Source organism: Pogonomyrmex barbatus, unplaced genomic scaffold (assembly GCF_055798465.1).
Source record: "Pogonomyrmex barbatus isolate J1 unplaced genomic scaffold, ASM5579846v1 scaffold10, whole genome shotgun sequence".
NCBI classification, from domain to species: Eukaryota; Metazoa; Arthropoda; class Insecta; order Hymenoptera; family Formicidae; genus Pogonomyrmex; species Pogonomyrmex barbatus.
In genome coordinates this window covers 953,383-971,689 of record NW_028297099.1, presented here as the reverse complement: position 1 = coordinate 971,689, position 18,307 = coordinate 953,383, and the positions used below count along the sequence as shown (strand labels likewise).

The 18,307-nt window shown below is 34.7% G+C and overlaps 1 protein-coding gene and 1 long non-coding RNA gene across 4 annotated transcripts; both read left to right on the top strand.

The window, feature by feature from the left end:
- The first annotated feature begins 352 nt into the window (after positions 1–352).
- Positions 353–3,371, top strand: LOC148937854 (uncharacterized). Its single transcript, XR_016141469.1, has 2 exons — positions 353–1,171; positions 1,524–3,371. It is a non-coding gene; the product is annotated as an uncharacterized LOC148937854 (long non-coding RNA).
- Positions 3,372–7,028: 3,657 nt separating this feature from the next.
- Positions 7,029–16,084, top strand: LOC148937853 (uncharacterized). Of its 3 annotated transcripts, none has more exons than XM_089070726.1 (3): positions 7,029–7,380; positions 10,533–11,728; positions 12,171–16,081. In XM_089070726.1, the coding sequence occupies exons 2-3, from the start codon at positions 10,588–10,590 to the stop codon at positions 12,842–12,844; spliced, it is 1,815 nt and encodes a 604-aa protein (XP_088926852.1). In that variant the 5' UTR covers positions 7,029–7,380; positions 10,533–10,587; the 3' UTR covers positions 12,845–16,081. The 3 variants fall into 3 exon arrangements, with proteins under 3 accessions (XP_088926852.1, XP_088926853.1, XP_088926854.1); XM_089070727.1 differs by having other exon boundaries at positions 7,032–7,380; positions 10,533–11,542; positions 12,171–16,006; XM_089070728.1 differs by lacking the exon at positions 7,029–7,380 and having other exon boundaries at positions 10,562–11,728; positions 12,171–16,084.
- Positions 16,085–18,307: the final 2,223 nt, after the last annotated feature.

Genomic DNA, 18,307 nt, shown 5'->3' with positions numbered 1-18,307 from the left:
GGGAGAGAGAGAGAGAGAGAGAGAGAGAGAGAGAGAGAGACGAGGATTAATTTCCAAATATCGTCTCGCCTTTCCTTATTTAAAGAGATACTAGACATATTTGATCGACAGTCTTATCAGTCGGTTCTTGATTATTGCAACAGATCTCTCCAAAAGAAGTAAAATATCTTTTAGACTTGATATATCTTTTAGAATTGATATATGTTTATGCCATAATGCTCGCGCAAACAAACTATACAAAAATTTTTTTATACATCATTAGAAAGTGCTATTTAATTGTCGTAAGCACGAAAGCGCACATGCTCGCGACACAACTGCTCGTATCTGCTGTTTCATCTAATCCAAATTATAACTGGTAGGCATCTCTGCCAGCAGCTTATCCCAGAAAGTATCAGGGTCCGGCAAACGGTGAACTTTTGTATCCAACATTTTTTTTACTACTAATGCTTCTCCTCGATGCACTTTACTTTTAAATCCGTTCTTAAACATACATTCTGTCGTATTTATAACTTTTAATACGATATATTAATTAATAAATATCACATAATTAATTAGTATTATCATTATTATATGCTTATTATGCTTATTATCATACTGATATCAATGAGTTCCATTTTTGTCATGAAATGTTAGCATAAATATTCATGAAGATAGAAAAATGATATACTATATCTTAGTAGTAATAAAGAGGAAGATGAAATAATGATTTGGATAACGAATATAATTTGATTAAAAATAACAAAAACCTGCATTAAAAATTAGATTATATTGTAGAATAACACTATATATGTTTGCTAATCCATGTATAATGATTTGTTTATCTATATTATTTTGCTGACCATCATTTATTGAAATGATGTATTTATTTGGTGCAATCATTAAGGAATATTAAGATAACATGTTGTTTACGCTTTTCTAAATGCACGGGAATGCAATTTTATTAGAAAATTGCTTATGATTCACCGCATGTCTTCGTGTCATACGTTTGTATAACAGAGATGCAGTTATTTAGAGATTCAGTAGCTCAAGAGACAGGATACTACCCATGTTTTTCATGACCGGATGATGATCGGCGGAAGTCAGCAAACCGAGCGTGGATTTTTGACACTGAGTGAGACTTTGAGACTGAGCTGTTACTACGGGGTTTTTAACTATGAGATTTCTTCATTCTGTAAGGAACTTATGCATTTATATAAAAATTATACAATGATCAACGTAAAATTATAATATTCCGCATATCTATCTTGTTTAGTCGTCTTTACGTTCGCGTCTTGACATTTTTGTAAATAAATAGAAAATAAATTTAATAATAATTCAATTTATCATATCTCTTTTCATAAGAAGTGAAATCTACATTGTATGCAAGAATTATCTTACAAATTGAATCTAAAAAATTAAAATGTCTCTTCTTTTAATTGACAATCTTCGAATCTTTCGACAATCTTCCCCAAATTAATAAAATAAAAAAAAACGTTAATAGTATCAATTACTTAATTTATATAAATTTATTTTTAATCCGTTAGATTCCTCGAGGCGACGATGTAACGCATCATTTATCGCAATTGCATGATATAATTGCAAGGACATAAGATCGATCGCGTGAATTCCTCCTTCGAGATCAACTTCGATATACTGCCTTCGAGTGACCTACATTTCACCCGGAAGCGCTCCCATTCCGTTCTGCATTTCGCGCAACAGCGAACAAGATCGACCTACATAACACCTGTTCGATAAATAGGATATTACGATCAATAGGGAAGTTACGGTCAGTATCGAAAAGGCGTCGAAAAGCAGAATGGATGAGTGTGGTTGAAAGAAAAAGCAGATCTAGTTCTCCTTCAGCCGTAAGAAATAATTACACTTGCTGCAGAAATATGTAATACGGGGTAGGGGGGAGGGGGAGGGGGGAGGGGGGGGGGGAAAGGCGAAAGGCAGATCTACCAGAGCACGGTTTCAGATAAATTTTATTCCCATTGTGGAACGACAATGTGTCAGCAGGTAGATCGGCTGCACCGTCAAGGGTCAATGACCCTTGCAATGTGACCGGCAAACCCGGCGTCCTTAGCCCGCGAGTATACTCGGTCGTGTTAACAACCCGCTTACTAACTGAATCGTCGTCGGTCAAGTGTATCAGGGATTCTCGGGGAAAAACGCGCGTCGTTCTCATTCATCTCAGCGTAATTAACGGAAAAGCTCGTTCGTCTCGCTTCATGCGGAAGAAATAAGAGAAATCGGCGAATGTCGCGTGCCGCGACTTATTTCTCGCACTGGACATCATTAACGCGCTCGGTCGTACGTTGATCGGCGCTACGCTTGTGCATGTCCGCACGCATGCACGCACGCACGCACGCACACACGCGTGCGTGCGTGCACGCGGGATGGACATTGAACGCGGGAGAAGATGGAACATCGTTTCGATGTACTATCTACCGTACTTCTCGCCCACGGAAAAAAGAGAAAAGAAAGAAGGAAAGAGCTCGAAAACCTACTGTACCGAACCAAGCTAGCTCTAGCGGTTTATGAGGAACCTGTTTTCTTTTGTAGGAGATATTCACCTTGTCCTTTCTGCTTGACGGCTCGCGTTATAGGGGCAATTTTCATGCCTTTTTCGAGATCCAAGAGAAAAAAAAATTCTCTTTTCCATTTTGATCGTAGCTGCCACCTTTTTGTGTCGATCAAAAATTTAATCTCGAATTGGATTCGAATCGAAGATTCTCGAATCGATATTTGAGAAAGATTGTAAACAGCGGTTGTGCAAGTGCTCGTTTTAAGAAGTAGATAATACGTTAATACAAGATTGTAAAATATCTCTTCCGTATCAATAATTTTTCATAGAATCAATGACAAATTTTTCACATGAAAAATAATACCGAATGTTGTAAATTCTAAAACATTCTGAATAATTATATGAAATACACGAACAACTGTATGAAAGGGCAAGTACGATTTTAAAAATATAATTTTTGGACAATTATCGGCTCAAAGGACAAAAATTTTCTACTTGTGGAAATTTCACAGTCGAGAAATAAAAAAATATTGATCGTTTGTGTTTGGCGTATCATATGCATTTGTGTACACAATTGCGTTATTATGTTCGTTCATTATTGTTACTTGAGTATACGCAAGATATGCAATCGTAAAAAAATTATTGATATTGGCTATAGTTTGAGAGAGGAACAAACATTCGGCGCCGCAGTTCTCTATCTCATCTCGATAATGCACAAAGCTTCTGCTTATCAGCAATGCGCTTCTAAAACGTTTAAACGTCGCCAGCCGTTAATTTCGTTAGTTACGTGAAAGCTTAGTCATTCTTAGATAAAATATTGCTTTCTAATTATGGAAGTTCGCTAGCTGAGCTATTCCACCGTAAAGAGGTAAAAAAAAAAGGAAATAAAATGAATGAAAGGGTTCTTTTAGGAAAGTGAATTTTTTTCGGATCGAAGGGTATTTTCGTTTTGTAAAAAAAAGACTACTCCTAAAAATGTCAATTGATTCAAAGACGTTTTATATTTATAGCAGACATAAACATGCAATTTAATAAAAATACAAAAACATGTGTATAAAATTTTATCTTGCAATTCTAGTTTTTACGATACTCGTGTACAATAAAAGGAAAATGCAAGATTTTTTTATCGCAAACGTTCAAGCGATGGTGGTTTCTGTAAATTATTGGGAAAGAAGAATTATTCAGAAATTGTACTTTAGAAGATCGCGCACGACTGATATATTCATTACTTAATTATCGCTTAATGAGATTTTTTTGTAAAATCGCTTATCGTTATAAAAATAAAATTTTAAATTTTTTAAAACACATTTGGACATAAAAAATGAGAAAGTATAAATTTGCATAGTGAATCGTAAAACTTTCTCGTTATCTCAAAGAATTCGAGGTCCATGATCATTAAGAGAAAGGATCATTATACGCGCATTACAAGTCAATTTTCTAATGACGTCGTACAAAATCGATTCGCAGGAAAACTCGTTTATGGCAGACCGCACCGCGCGGTTATATAAATATCATAACGCGACCGTGGGATGCGTCACGGTACGAAATATGAAAGACGCACCCTGCGGCAATCAACCTACTCGCTTATACACTAGTTGTTGTCATAGCCCCTATGCATCTGCCTGCCCTATCTCCGATTGTAGGTAGAATTTTTTGATGGCGCAACAGGACAAAGATTCACCTTACCATCGTGCATTTCTTCTCTTTCTCCTTTCCCCCCCCCTCTCTCTTATCCCCTCTTTATCTCTCTCTCTTTCTCTCTCGCGTGCGCGCTTTAACTTTCTTCATCGTCCCGGTCACCTTTACGAAATCATCATTTCATCGAGGAAACGCCCGTTGCACGCATCACATACTCACATACACGCATATATATATATATATATATATATAATACTCGCGCACACATATACATACGCATATCCCTCCCTCTCGCACGCATGGCTGTAGAAAAAGATTTTTCTTCGACTAACGTCCGCTTTATCGTTGCTCTTTCCTTCGTTTTTAGGCACATTTATAAGATAAGAGGAAGCTGCATATTTTTTCGACTATCTTCGCTCGGTTGCACGCGGTTTATGATAAACCAGAAAAATCTAAGAAAGATAAATTGCTCATATCTTATCCACATCGGAAAGCGGAGAAGTTTAAATAAAAAAAATTATATTGTTTCAAAGTAAGCGTTATTTTCTTCTCATACCGAATTGTTTAGTTTTATTGCTCTTTCCACTTCTAGAACAAGAAATAGACGAGTCTATTTCTAAAATATCGTTATTTCTTTATTACATTGCTACATTTTTTTATAAACAATTTATCTTTTCCATGTCTGTACAGAACAAAAAAATCTGAAAATATGTGGAAGGTAATAGAGAGAAAGAAAATTATGAAAAATTTTATACTTGAGATTTTCATTTCCGACACTCAAAATATCATATGAATATTTTATATTACAATCGCAAAATATCTCTTTTCGTCGTTTGAGATTTATTAATATCATCCCTTTTGTATCGCGATATATAATGCGATATGTAATAATAATAAATAAATTTTTGTATCTGTTTTTTTAATAATAAAAATTATTTAAAAAAGTAGATATTAAAATAAAAAATTTATTTTAAATAATTATTCTAATATTTAAATTATAATTTTATCATCATATTGTAGAATACTATTAGAATACATTAGTTTTTGAAATATATCACAATTATCAAACATACTTTATAAAGAGAATATATAACAAAAAAGTATTTTCAAAATTTTTCCTATTTCTTAATTTAATCTATTTTAATAATGTATATGCGTTTGTCCACTTTTGATATTTCGGGTTTAACGGATCTGTTAATGACGAGCCGTTCCACTCGGCCCTGTCCATTTCTACGTTATTCACTTCCTTTTTCCTAGAACTTTGCGATTTTCTCACGATATTCGAGTGGGAACGTCATTTCCATCCCCCGCATGGTAACGTTATCCATTTCGTCGAAATACTATTTCGTAGACCCATGTCGACATGCCGTTGCCAAGGGGTATGCGCCGAAATTATACAAGCATACACGCATGACACGCATATATACACGCTCGCATGCAGGCACGAACGCACGCACGCACGCACGCACACATGCCCGCACGCACGCACGCGGCAGTGAACCTTGCCGGGTTCATCGTACGGCCTAGCCGTGGTCGCAATTTTTGAGAAACGTATACACACGTTTAAAGGTATTCCCCCTAGTTTTTTTTAGAGGTTCGCCTCCGATCCTTCGACTTTACCCTCGTTTCTTGACGCTCACGCACGCACGCATGCACGCACGCACGCACGCAATGCGTATATATGTATTACTGGATACCACTATGGTATCCTTCGTGCGGGAAGTAACGTGGGTGTAAACCATGGAATGGTTTCCATGCATCGCACCGCGTATAAATGTAAATACGCACACATTCGCGTGCGTGTCTATCCGTGTCTGTCTGTTTGTCTATGAGTGCGTGTACGTGCGCGTGATATATCCCGCAGGATATTGGCCTAGGAGCTGCGTGATTGGGCGATAGCGCGAGCATAAGCGAATAAGTGCGTGTGTTACGCGTACGCATACGTGGCGATGCGCCGAAACCCGCGCTCCGCCCTATCACACACGCATACACGCACAATGGCGTAACTTTTACATATTTTTCTTGGCGTGCGTAATCGCTCGCGCAACGCGATACAACATAACGTTTAAATTCGACTCTTTAGAATTTGATTACCTTATTACGATACTTCATTTGGTTTTTAGCTTAATCTTAATGCAATTATAGTTAACTATATTATAGTAAACTAACCTTGTTAATTTTATCAGCTCGTAACTATGCTCGTAAGTATTAGACTAATTTACATACATTAGAAGTAATTCTGTTCCATTTTTAATCTGATCAATATTGATTAAGATATTATTCATGAAAACAACTAAATTGTCCGTCATTATGATTTATTTATAATAGATAATAAATAATGTAAGAAATATTACAAACTCTTTGCTTTCTATTTAAGAATATGCGAAATATACATAATATTTAGGAAGCAAAATAATACGTATTTAGATTTCTTAGTTTTCTTAACAGAGTCTTTCAAAAATTTTTTTTAGATTCAAGCATCTTGAGCTGTACTAAAAAGTTGTTAATTATTAAAATAGTAACGACGATTTCAACAAAGTACGGCTAACTTGTTGAATATTTTGAAATGTAATAAAGGAGTAATAGTTTCTTAAATACACGAAATTAATGCAATTCTTCTTCAGCTCGTACGTGAAAATCTATAGTCCAGAGTATGTACTGTATGTATTTCCATGTATACGTGTGTATGTGTGCGATATCTCTCTGTCTTCAATCCAAATTTTTCTTTAACTTTGACTCGTGCGTGATCGAGAAGAGATTAATAATTCGCATAGAGTTTGAATTTTCCTCGAAACTTCCGACGTTCGCGTCTCGGAACTTGACAATAACAATCTCCGATGACATTTTCATGAATTTCCGGCGCGCACTTCGATTCATTTGCATTAATTTATTTCTTATATTAAAGAATTATTAGAATCGAACTTCCCTCGTGAGTGGGCCGTGATCTTGGCCTTACTGAAGGTTACGCCATTGGAACTACGCACTATACAAAGAAAGAAACCTCACATATACATAACTTTGCTACCCTAACGACTGTCACGATACGACCGACCGACCGCCGAATAGTGCCGGAGTCGCTATCCGGCCTGATGCAAGCGTCAGTGGTCGTTCGACGGGCAGGGAGTGAGGTTTCCAATGCGCCGGAGGGCCATCTTTTCTCTTTGGAGAAAAGTGCGACTTTCTTGCTCGCGCGCATGGTCTTCGTCATCGGTACAATCAGGGTTTGGGGGCGGAAGGTGGAGTGTCAAATAAGAGTATTTGTATATATGTGTGTGCGTGTATGTGTGTTTGCCGTTTTATCTTTCTATCGCGTCCTTATGTGCGGCTCGAGTTTATCAATATTGTAAGAATTAGACGACCGTAAGCGATCATGAAAGAGATTTCGGATTATAAACACCTAACAGAGAGGAGCCGTCGTGGTCGTGCAGACTAAGTGTCTTGTTTGTAAGCGAGGGATCTCGAATTCAAGTCCAGTCGGTCTCCGTTTATTTTCACAGCGTTTAAGTAAAGTCGCACAAGCACAATTAGATCGCGCATCGAAGATCATTAAATTTACAATGCTTCTTATTTTTACAATAATTTTACAAAAATGAATAAAAAAGATTTAGATTCAGGTAAAGGTTGTATGTTGGATAAAAAATATAAAAAATATATTTATCTAGATATCTCGTTTCTTTCCCATTTTTGCACACGAATGTCTTCTTTTTCTTTCGTCTTTAACGATGACACGAAACTAATCTGCTTTTCGCTTGAGATGTAACAAGGTGTATTTGTGTTTGTGTATATAGCGTTAAATAATTTTCTCTAATTTAACATGTAGTTGCTACATATATATAACAAATGTGACGTAAATGTCACGTCAAAGCTGATTGAACAATTCATAGCGAGAAATACATAAAAAAGTATTCAGAGTTTGTGTGAGGCAAACTCTTTCGCTTTACCGACATAAATAACATTTGTAATTCAGCTAAGATAATTTGTAATTCAGCTAAGATAGATGTTCACATTTCATTCTTTGCCTATTTTATCACTAATTTTATTAATATCTTTGCACATTTCTTATACACGTCTCTGTCTGCGAAAACGTTTGTTTTTTCACTTCCGATTCGAGATTGCGCCACCGCTAACGTTTTCTTTTATCTTGAGCTTTTTTTGCCTTGAGCTTTTCAATTTAGACGTGACGAGTAGATTGGTCGAGGATGATTCGTAGGTCGACCAGATTAAAACGTCAAAACTAATTCATTAGAGATCAACGCTTCCACGTATGCAGCGGTCACACTTATCTCTTTCTTATCGTTTCGCTTGTTCTTGAATTTTCATTGGGACGACCGGTCAATCGGACAAATATGGAAGTCGGTGAAAGTGCGTGACTCACCCTACGAAATGCAGATATCGACTAGCTTCCCCTCGTGATATGATTCTCTCCCCCAGCCAAACATCGATCGTTTCATTTGTTCTCATTATCTCACAATCATTTACAGAATAAGGTAATGTAAAAATGGGAAAAAAACGAGATATCTAGATAAATATTTTTTATATTTACCCAACATAAAACCTTCACCCGAATCTAAATCTTTTTTAATTATTTTTGTAAAATTATTTAAAATAAGAAGCATTGTAAATTTATCTTCGATGCTTGTGCGACTTTAGTTAAATGCTGTGAAAATATTTTTAAACATATTTACAGTAAAAGAGAATATGAAATTAACGTGAAAATAATTTGTAAAAATAACTTGTAAAACAACATAGACAATTGTGTTTGTAAGCTTAGTTAACAGTTTAGCCTTTGATTTTAACTTAAAATAAGAAGGAAGCTTATAATGAAAAATGGATAATAGAAATAGCTAGATTTGTAGGAGTTTATTAGATTTGTCATGCTTTGCTTTGAAATCTTTACGTGCTAAGCGAAAAGATGAATAGAAAGGGTTAAAGAAATGTCGATGGTTTTCTCGAAGACGATTTTCAAACCAAACCATTCCAAGTGCAGATACTTCTAGATTTAAAACATGCACGAAAAATATTAATCAAATGATAATCGATGATTCGAAATTTCGGAGAAATAGCAAGAGTCACGTGCAGGAATTATTAGGGATTACATTTGCGCGGATCGCATTACACGTTCTACAATTTCTTCCATTTAATACAATTTTATATAGCATTATATGATAACTCGATATAATTATATCGTAATATAATACGCATTAATTAATTAATTAATTAATTAATTATTTCTACTAATAATTGTTTCAGTAATATTCTAAAATAATTAATACAAGAGGCTTTATTGTGATGGAAAACTTTTATTCATATGTTGAATATAATAAAATATAATTGTTGGAAAAACTAAAGAAAATTTATTAATATCTTAATATTCTTTACAACAGAATGTTCATTTTATCTATATTTTGCAATAATTTCTAAAGTTCTTATCGTATTTTTATCGTTGTGACCGTCGCGTTTTCTATCTTAGGTTTATAGTTATCTCTTGCCCTAATCGCTTTCAAACTTTGGGACATCTAATCTTGACTAGGCAAATGCAAGTCTCGAAAATAGCCTCGGGATGAATTCGAATTTCTAATTAAAATAAATTAGCAGAAATGGCAAAAGCACGAGATATATAAATGTTTCACCGTAGGCATCTATTAACAGTTAATTATTATTATTCGCATATCAAATTATTCAGAAGGTGATTCTCTTAAAACATGGATTTTTCCATTTCGATTTGAACCTGATAGAGAGGGGAGGGGGGGGGAAAGAGAGAGAAAAAGAGAGAAATATCATATTTATTATCTAATATCTATAGATATTACAATATACATAAATATTTAGCACAATTTTAATTCTCTACTTTTACTCTCAAAGAGTCTTTAAAATTTGGACTATATTAAAGACGAAAGAAATAATTCGCTAATAATGATAGAGTTAGAAGCTAAAAAGTGGAAGGTAAAAATGTAGATTCTTTGTATGATGTAAATTTTTCAATGTAACGAATATTTATGCGTTAAAGATGAAAATTGAAGTCAGGTAAAGTTTTTCAGTTTTATCTTTAACGACGGAGCGAAATCACGTCACATTGCATGGGTATGACGGAAAAAATGCATGACAGCAAACACTTATGCATATTTGGAGAAATTCTTTGCTTCCTACTGTGAGCCCTTATCGTTAAACAAACTTGACATTTAGTAAATTAGATACCGCTTGGCAACTTTCGATATTATTTTGGAAAGATAGCTTTCAAATGAATCATTCGTCACGATTATTTTACGTTTATTAACACGAAGTATTATAGTGGGGAGAATCGCATGGCGAGCCGCATTTCTATTTTGTCGCTTGTCCGAGTTACATCAACTACGTTGCTCTCTGATCAGGAGTGTGCTTGTTCCTACAGGACTTACGGATAAACCTACGGATAACAGGAACAATCATCATCACGAATAGACGCCATGACTACTTCATCCCAACAATATTGCCTTCGATGGAACAATCATCGTTCAAATCTCTTGAATGTTGTTGACGAACTGCTACAGAACGAATCATTCACCGATTGCACCCTTGCTGTCGATAGTGGCCTAACAGTTAAATGTCATAAAATCGTTCTGGCCGCTTGCTCTTCCTACTTCCGTACTCTCTTCAGCGAACTGACATGCAAGCATCCGATAGTCGTGTTGAAGGATGTCAATTTTGGAGAATTGAAAGCGATATTGCAATATATGTATCGCGGCGAAGTGAACGTGGCGCATAAAGATTTGAGCGGTCTGCTAAAGGTCGCGGAGACGCTGAAGGTGAAGGGATTAGTGAACGAGCACGGGAGTTGCAGCGACGTGGCGCGAGATACGTCACCGCCGCCGAACATTAGCACCAGCACCGGCGCGGCTCACAGCAGCGACCACCCGTCACCGCCGAATTCCACCAGTGTCTGCTATTCTCTTTACGACAAACCACTCACTCCGCTCGAACCGAGTCGCCTCGCGAGCTCGGGGTGGCCGCTGCCGCTATCCCTGCATTCCGGCGCGAGTCATCAGCCGACCTCGCTCTCCTCCGCCACCCTGAGCGGCTACGACAACGGCTACGAGTTCCCGTCGTTCAAACGCCAAAAGTTGCTGCAACAATCGGCAATGTTAATGAGCAATGATACGCCTATACTACGTACGGTGCTCGGTCAAACTCACGCCGACAACTCGCAAGCTATACCACTCTTGCGAACGGATAACCACGAATCGGTGAATTTTCGCAACACGAACAGCAATGGATCTACGAATGACAATGAAAGTCGCCGCAACAACGATCTGGCCCACGGCGAGAGGCCCCACAGTCCGCCGTTCGCCGACGCTCAGTACACCGATGAAAGCGAGAAACGATCACCACCGCAGTCATATCCAGTCGTGGACACCAAGTCAGGTAGCGCTAACGAGTCAAATATCACGCAATCAATGATCTGGTCATATTATTATCTAAAAGAACAGTTTCCAATTATCTATTCTCACTATCTGCAAACACGGAATCTGAACAATTTTTCTCCCGAATTGTGCGAAAAAAGATCGGCAGGAGTTGGTAGCGTTAGAAGAGATACCGCGTATAAACAAGGTAAACAGGCTATTGCCGAACAATCACACGAGAATGAAAAATTGCTTTTCCTGTATTAATTAATATTGATTTGTTCCTATCTTATGTATTTAATATAAAATTTATCACGACAAAGAGTGGATATTGCAATTCAGGGCAATAGCAAACTAGCAAAATCTTTACTCTCTGTTAAGAGAGCTCGATTTATAATTTCATAAACTTTTTCCATATATATATATATATATATATATATATAAGTATTTAGACGTGTTACATAACTTTTCATATCTCATCAAACAAACTTTTTATCTCAACTATCTTTCTATCTAAGATCCTTAGATTCATTAACAGATTGATTAACAAAATTAAAATTAATTACCAAATAAAATTAATATTATTAATGAATTATCTTATTAGATCTGGAATAATAAAATGGAATAGTAAAATTAATTTATCGATATAGGTATTGCGGATTGCGTCGCACCGAAACCCGAATGGAAGCGCTACAAGCAGTACACCCGGGACGATATCACCGCGGCGATTGCAGCGGTAAGTAATGGCATGAGCGCGGTTCAGGCGGCCCGTAAATATGGCGTCCCGTCGCGTACGCTCTATGATAAGGTGAAGAAGCTCGGTATTCAGACATCGCGGCCGATGAAGCGTTCGGGGGCAAGCAACGGAGGAAATGCGACCGCTTACTCGCACAATATTGGCGCCAACGTGAACGGCAGCCTTTATAGCATCGGCAGAAGTGTCGCAGCCGAAAACGAGAACGAGAACAGCAGCGGAGGTAATATCGCGGAGAATCTGGTCGGGACGAGCGGCACCTCGGTGGCTTTTGAGGCTTACGCGAAGGGATCAAAGGGAATCTCTCAGCAAGATCACGACTCTATACCGGACTCGATGCCGACTCGTTGCAGCTCGAGTGATCCGGTGATACGCTGTGCTAAGCAAAAGCAGCAGCAGCAGCAGCAGCAGCAGCAGCAGCAGGACTTGGACGATCAAGTGGAAGATCTGTCGGTGAGTCGTAAATCCGACGTTTCGGCTGTAGTACCATCGTCCAGTGCACCGACCCCGATTAAGAAAGAGATCCAGGAAACGAGCGAGCTGGATAACAGCGACCGCGATTACAGCTAACTTTTGCGATCCAATAAGCGAGAGCGATAAGATATACAAAGGAATTGTGGTAAGCTATCTCAAAATGATCTTGGTTTAGATATTTTACCGATTGTCTTTTTCAAATTTTCTCTAGCGCGATTTCAGTGCATGTAAAAGAAAAAAAGCAAAATATCTAAAGCGAGATAATCTGAGTTTATTTCATTTATACATATAGTACGTATATACGAAATGATTTTATTTGATTTCTACTAATAATTTGTCGTCAGATTATATCGGCAGGGTCCGTTAGTAGAACAAAGATTAATGCAGACGCAATTAAATCGATCTGCAATATTCGAATGTGTGTGAATTATCTGAAACAATAAATTAAAATAATCATAATACATATTTTTATCTAAAAAAAAAAAAAAAAAATAACAAAAAAACTGTTAATTATTGCAAATTTATTAACGTTATTCATGATTTTCTAATGTTATCATAAGATATATTCGAGCCTAAAAATCGATCGATTCTAAAATTCTAAAATTTAACGCGTATTGCTGCAAACCAATAAGATAATAATTTACATAAAAAATATCAATCAACAATCATTTTTGAAGCTTTACAAGATACAATAATAGTACAAAAGAAAAGAAAAGATAGATGTATACGAATATAAGTATTTTAAAATTTTATGAAGTTCAAAATTTTATTATTATTTTTATTAAACTAGAATAAACAAACTTATCGATACGATACGATTATCATACGATATACGTATTTTTTAGAAATATTCTTGTTATGGGACATATTCATTTGTGTGCGATATATTATTTATAGTGATTGCAATTTTTTCACATGCATATAACAGTAATGTTTCGATTATTATTAACGAAATGATATAAAATTTATGAAATGATATAGTGGCGGAATTCTATAATAATAATAAGACGCAATAATAATAAAAATATTTTCAGGTGATATCACGTGATATCATGTACCCTGAAAATTTGTTACTTGCGTTTGTTACTTGTTTGCGTACCTGAGATTTTGTACTGATTTGTTAGTAAAGCGATTTTTCAATGAAATCAAAAGATTTGAATTATCATGCTGATTTTAAAATTAGAATCAGCATGATAATTCAAATCTTTTGATTTCATTGAAAAATCGCTTTACTAATGCAAAATTCATATTTCTATGAATTTGTTACAAATCTAGTATTACAGATCATGAATCGCGATCGTATTATTGCAGCAAAGTACAATATCCCGCCATTATCATTTCTTTATATGTCAGTGTAACAGGAAATAAAGAGTCTTATCTTGAATATAATTACGAGATTTCGTTTAACTTGTATTATTAATACATGCACTTTGTATTAATAATTAATAGTATTTTGTAAATAACGATTTTTATTAATTGACTTTTGTTATCTAGAATTAATTTTTGTTAGTAATTTTCATTATAGCATATAATCATCATATAATCATCATCATATATCATTATTATAGCAATATCATATAATCATCATCGTATATCATCATTATTATTGAGCATAACTCCATTTGCAATAATGCTCAATAAATATACTAATAACAATGATAATAACGAATTACCTCATATGAATTCTGTGTTCATTAGCAAAAGACTGATAAAACACATACAAAAGCAGATGAACTGAAATTTCAATACATATATGTATACATTTATATATATCTGATTGAAATACTAAAAACACTGGAAAAGTATCGAGGAAGCTTCGATTTGCGATTAAAGAAAACAATAAATTTTTTGTACTTATTATTTTTTTCTGTATTACATATTGAAAATATGTGAAAAAAATTAATTTTTGCATTTATTCAACAGTCTTTGAAGCGTGCAATCATTCTTTTGATCTTTAACATATATATTTAATTTTTGAACATAATAATTTTGCAAAGTTGTTACGTTTAACGTTTTAAAATTTCATGACTTTATTGATCTTTATTTTTTATATATTTAGGAAATACAATAAACGCTACGTGTAATTAAAAACATGTTGTGGAATATTGTTTCATTCAAATTCTTTGGATATACTGAAGGTGCGTGTAAAATGAATGGACAAGCAGGATCAAGAATTGATAATTATTTTTATACTTCATCGATGCTTTACCTCTCCTCCTAGAATATAGACCAGACCAAAGGTTCCTTAAATATATCTACCTCAGTACATGTAAGTCATTCCATAATTTATTGCAATAGAATTTTAATAGTGAGAATATATATTTACAGAGGAATATATGTATATATATATCTATATATATATCACAGTTTGATAAATATATATCAAATTGTGATCAAATTTCTATAAAGCACTTTCTATAAAGTAATCCGAATAATGTGAAAGATCTCTAAGAGTTAGAGTATGGAGAACAAAGGAGGTAATTTTTGAAAATCAACAAAATAAAAAATATGTCTCATTTTGATATAGAAGATATTTTACGTAGAACTAATCGTATTGAGATTATAAACTGTACATCCTCTTTATCTTACTTTATCTTGATAAATTACGCATTCGATTTTTTTCTTTTAATTCCTTTAATACAACCTTTCATAAGATATATCATATTTTTACTCTTCTATAGATCAAAATGAGACATTTTGTATATGAAAAAAATATATATTTAAAAAGATATATGTGTGTTGGATTTATATGTCTAAATGCGACATATGTTTAAAAAAAGAAAAAATTAATTAAACATTTTAATATAACCAGTACGTTTATTTTAATCTATATGTATGCATTGCGAAAGTACATTCTTTAAATATAATATATGATACATCGAGAGATTTCTCAATATGTGCCTTCATTCGTTGTTGCTAGTTTTTACAATGTGAGTGCGGCGCATTAATTATTTGCGTTGATTTTGTATTGTTATCAGCAAACTAATACGATACGTAGCAGTCCTATAATACGTAATAAAACTCAATTACCTTACACGACGTTTTCTTTTGTCCGTTTCCGTACGATTGTAAATAGTCACAAGCGGATAAAAATGCCTTTAATAATTAGCGATGTAAGACTGATTGTAAGACTGATTTTTTTTACTACGTTGAATACACGCACACGCACAAATAACAATGCGAGCCCACATATATATTCGCATATATATATATATATAAATAAATATATAAACGTACAAGTATATACGTATATACGTATTTGTGCATATATATTATATTATATATATATATATATATATATATATATATATATATATATGTATATAATATATTATATATATTTACACACTTGCTGTCACAAAATGCATATTATCAATAATTGTGCAAGTTTGTTATAAATTGAAATAAATCATATAATCTTATATACCACTGTTGCTTATTAATCAATCCCGTTAATTAAGTTTACGATGGCTGAGGACTTCGATGGTATGTTGAGTTTAGCGATTCGCGACGTACACGATGCAATACCGATCGTTTCGTGCCCGCCATGCATATATAGGTACACTCACATAGGTACTGTATCTGTACATATATTTGTGTACATACATACCTGCGCGCGCGCAATGTGTATTTCGAGAGGAGAGAGAGAGAGAGAGAGAGAGAGAGAGAGAGAGAGAGAGAGAGAGAGAGAGAGAGAGAGAGAGAGAGAGAGACACCCTTTACTTCTATTGTGATGCAATAATTCTACAAAGTTTCACGCGATAAAAAAAAGATTTATATACTCAAACGATTTAATGCTTGAATATCTGCGATATCACCTTTCCTCGCGGATATATCGATACACACGCAAAGTGTTATTTAATGGCATATACTTTACATGCTTATGCGTTTTTCACATGTTATCTTTAAAAGACAAGACTGATGCGAGAGAAAAAAATAAAATTCTGATATAAACGCCACCGTGTCATTGTAATAAAAATGACTAAATAACGAAGAAAGAATGAAATATCTGAATGATAATTAATTTAGCTAATTAATTAATTTACGCAATTTTTAACCGTTTGAGTCCCAGGGGGTATTGAAAAAAACACTGTCGAAGAATCCCAAACAGCGCAACCGCGCTTTTTCTAAATGAGTACGAAAAGACCCAAGCAGCGCGATGGCGCTTGTTTTATTTTATGTCGAGAAATACCAAGCGGCGCGATAGCGCTTTTATAAAATACATCTGTATTATTACATATGCGTACTGTAAATTTATAAATATTTCAAATTTTGTTCGATAAAAATTGTTGAGGAGATAACAATGAAATAAAAATTTTTATTTTGTAATGTATTATTATTGCATTATTATAGTATTATTCTACCTATTGTAAAATGTACTATTTACATTAAAAGGAGCTGTGTGATGTATTTGTGTCAGTGAATCTGACCGCGCGACTTCGACAATCGGTAATGCACCGTCAGTTGTCCACAATGCTCGAAATGTGCTGGGTTTTTCTCGACATAAAATCTCAACAGCGCGATCGCGCTGCTTGGGACTCAAACGGTTAAATAAATAAAACATATAACGATGTATCCTGCATGCTTCCCCTATTGTTTCCGATCGAATTTAAAGAAACTTCGGCACGACAATCGAAAATCGGGATCGAAAATCCAAGAATGCATCAATAACAATGAAGACACGCTATGACAATAAACAAATCGCTAAATTTATTCGGGCAAAACTTTTCTTCAAAACCGGATTTCCTACCAATCGCACCATTTAACTTGCCAAAACTGCCAACTACTTTTTCAGTGAACTGTTTGATTTATTTAGCCAAATCATATATTACGAGAAATAGGAGATATTTAACCTGATTTTTACCTGATCTATCCTGATCTATTGATCTATCTATCTTTATTGATGATTTATATATAATATACCTTTATATAATATACCTTTCTTGAAATTCTATTCTTGCGAGATAATGCTCTTCCTTATATTGTTCTTCACGTATCACCTTTTTTTGATTAAAGATGATTAACGTATTGGAGGACGATCAGACAATACGAACAACTTTCCGTCGGTTTCTTCTGATCAAAACATATGCACAAGATATGCCTAGAATTCCAGCTATCACAGGCCAGAATGATCAACAATACTGTTTGCGTTCAAACATTTAATCTTATTGAAGAGACAAAATTGACTATTTCTATTTTTCGAATATTTCATATATGTAATATCGATAATATTGAAGCGTATACTTAGAGACTTCAAAATTCATTTGTACTCAACAACGTTCGTAAGATTCACTGTATCGCTTGTATTCCGAAAATAAAATTCACTTGTATAAAAAAACTTTAACACGTTGGCTACGGAACCAATATTGTTATGCTTTCCGTTTGACCGGCGCAGAAAGTTAAGCGTGAACTGAGTAATATGATGCAAAGAAAAATGACACGCTCGACGCAACTATTCTGTTTCAATCTTTTCCTAAAATTCGGCCATTAACATAGGAAGTAAAAAACACAAAAATAAATAAACGTAACGTAAATTTACATCGTAACGTTTTGCGATAT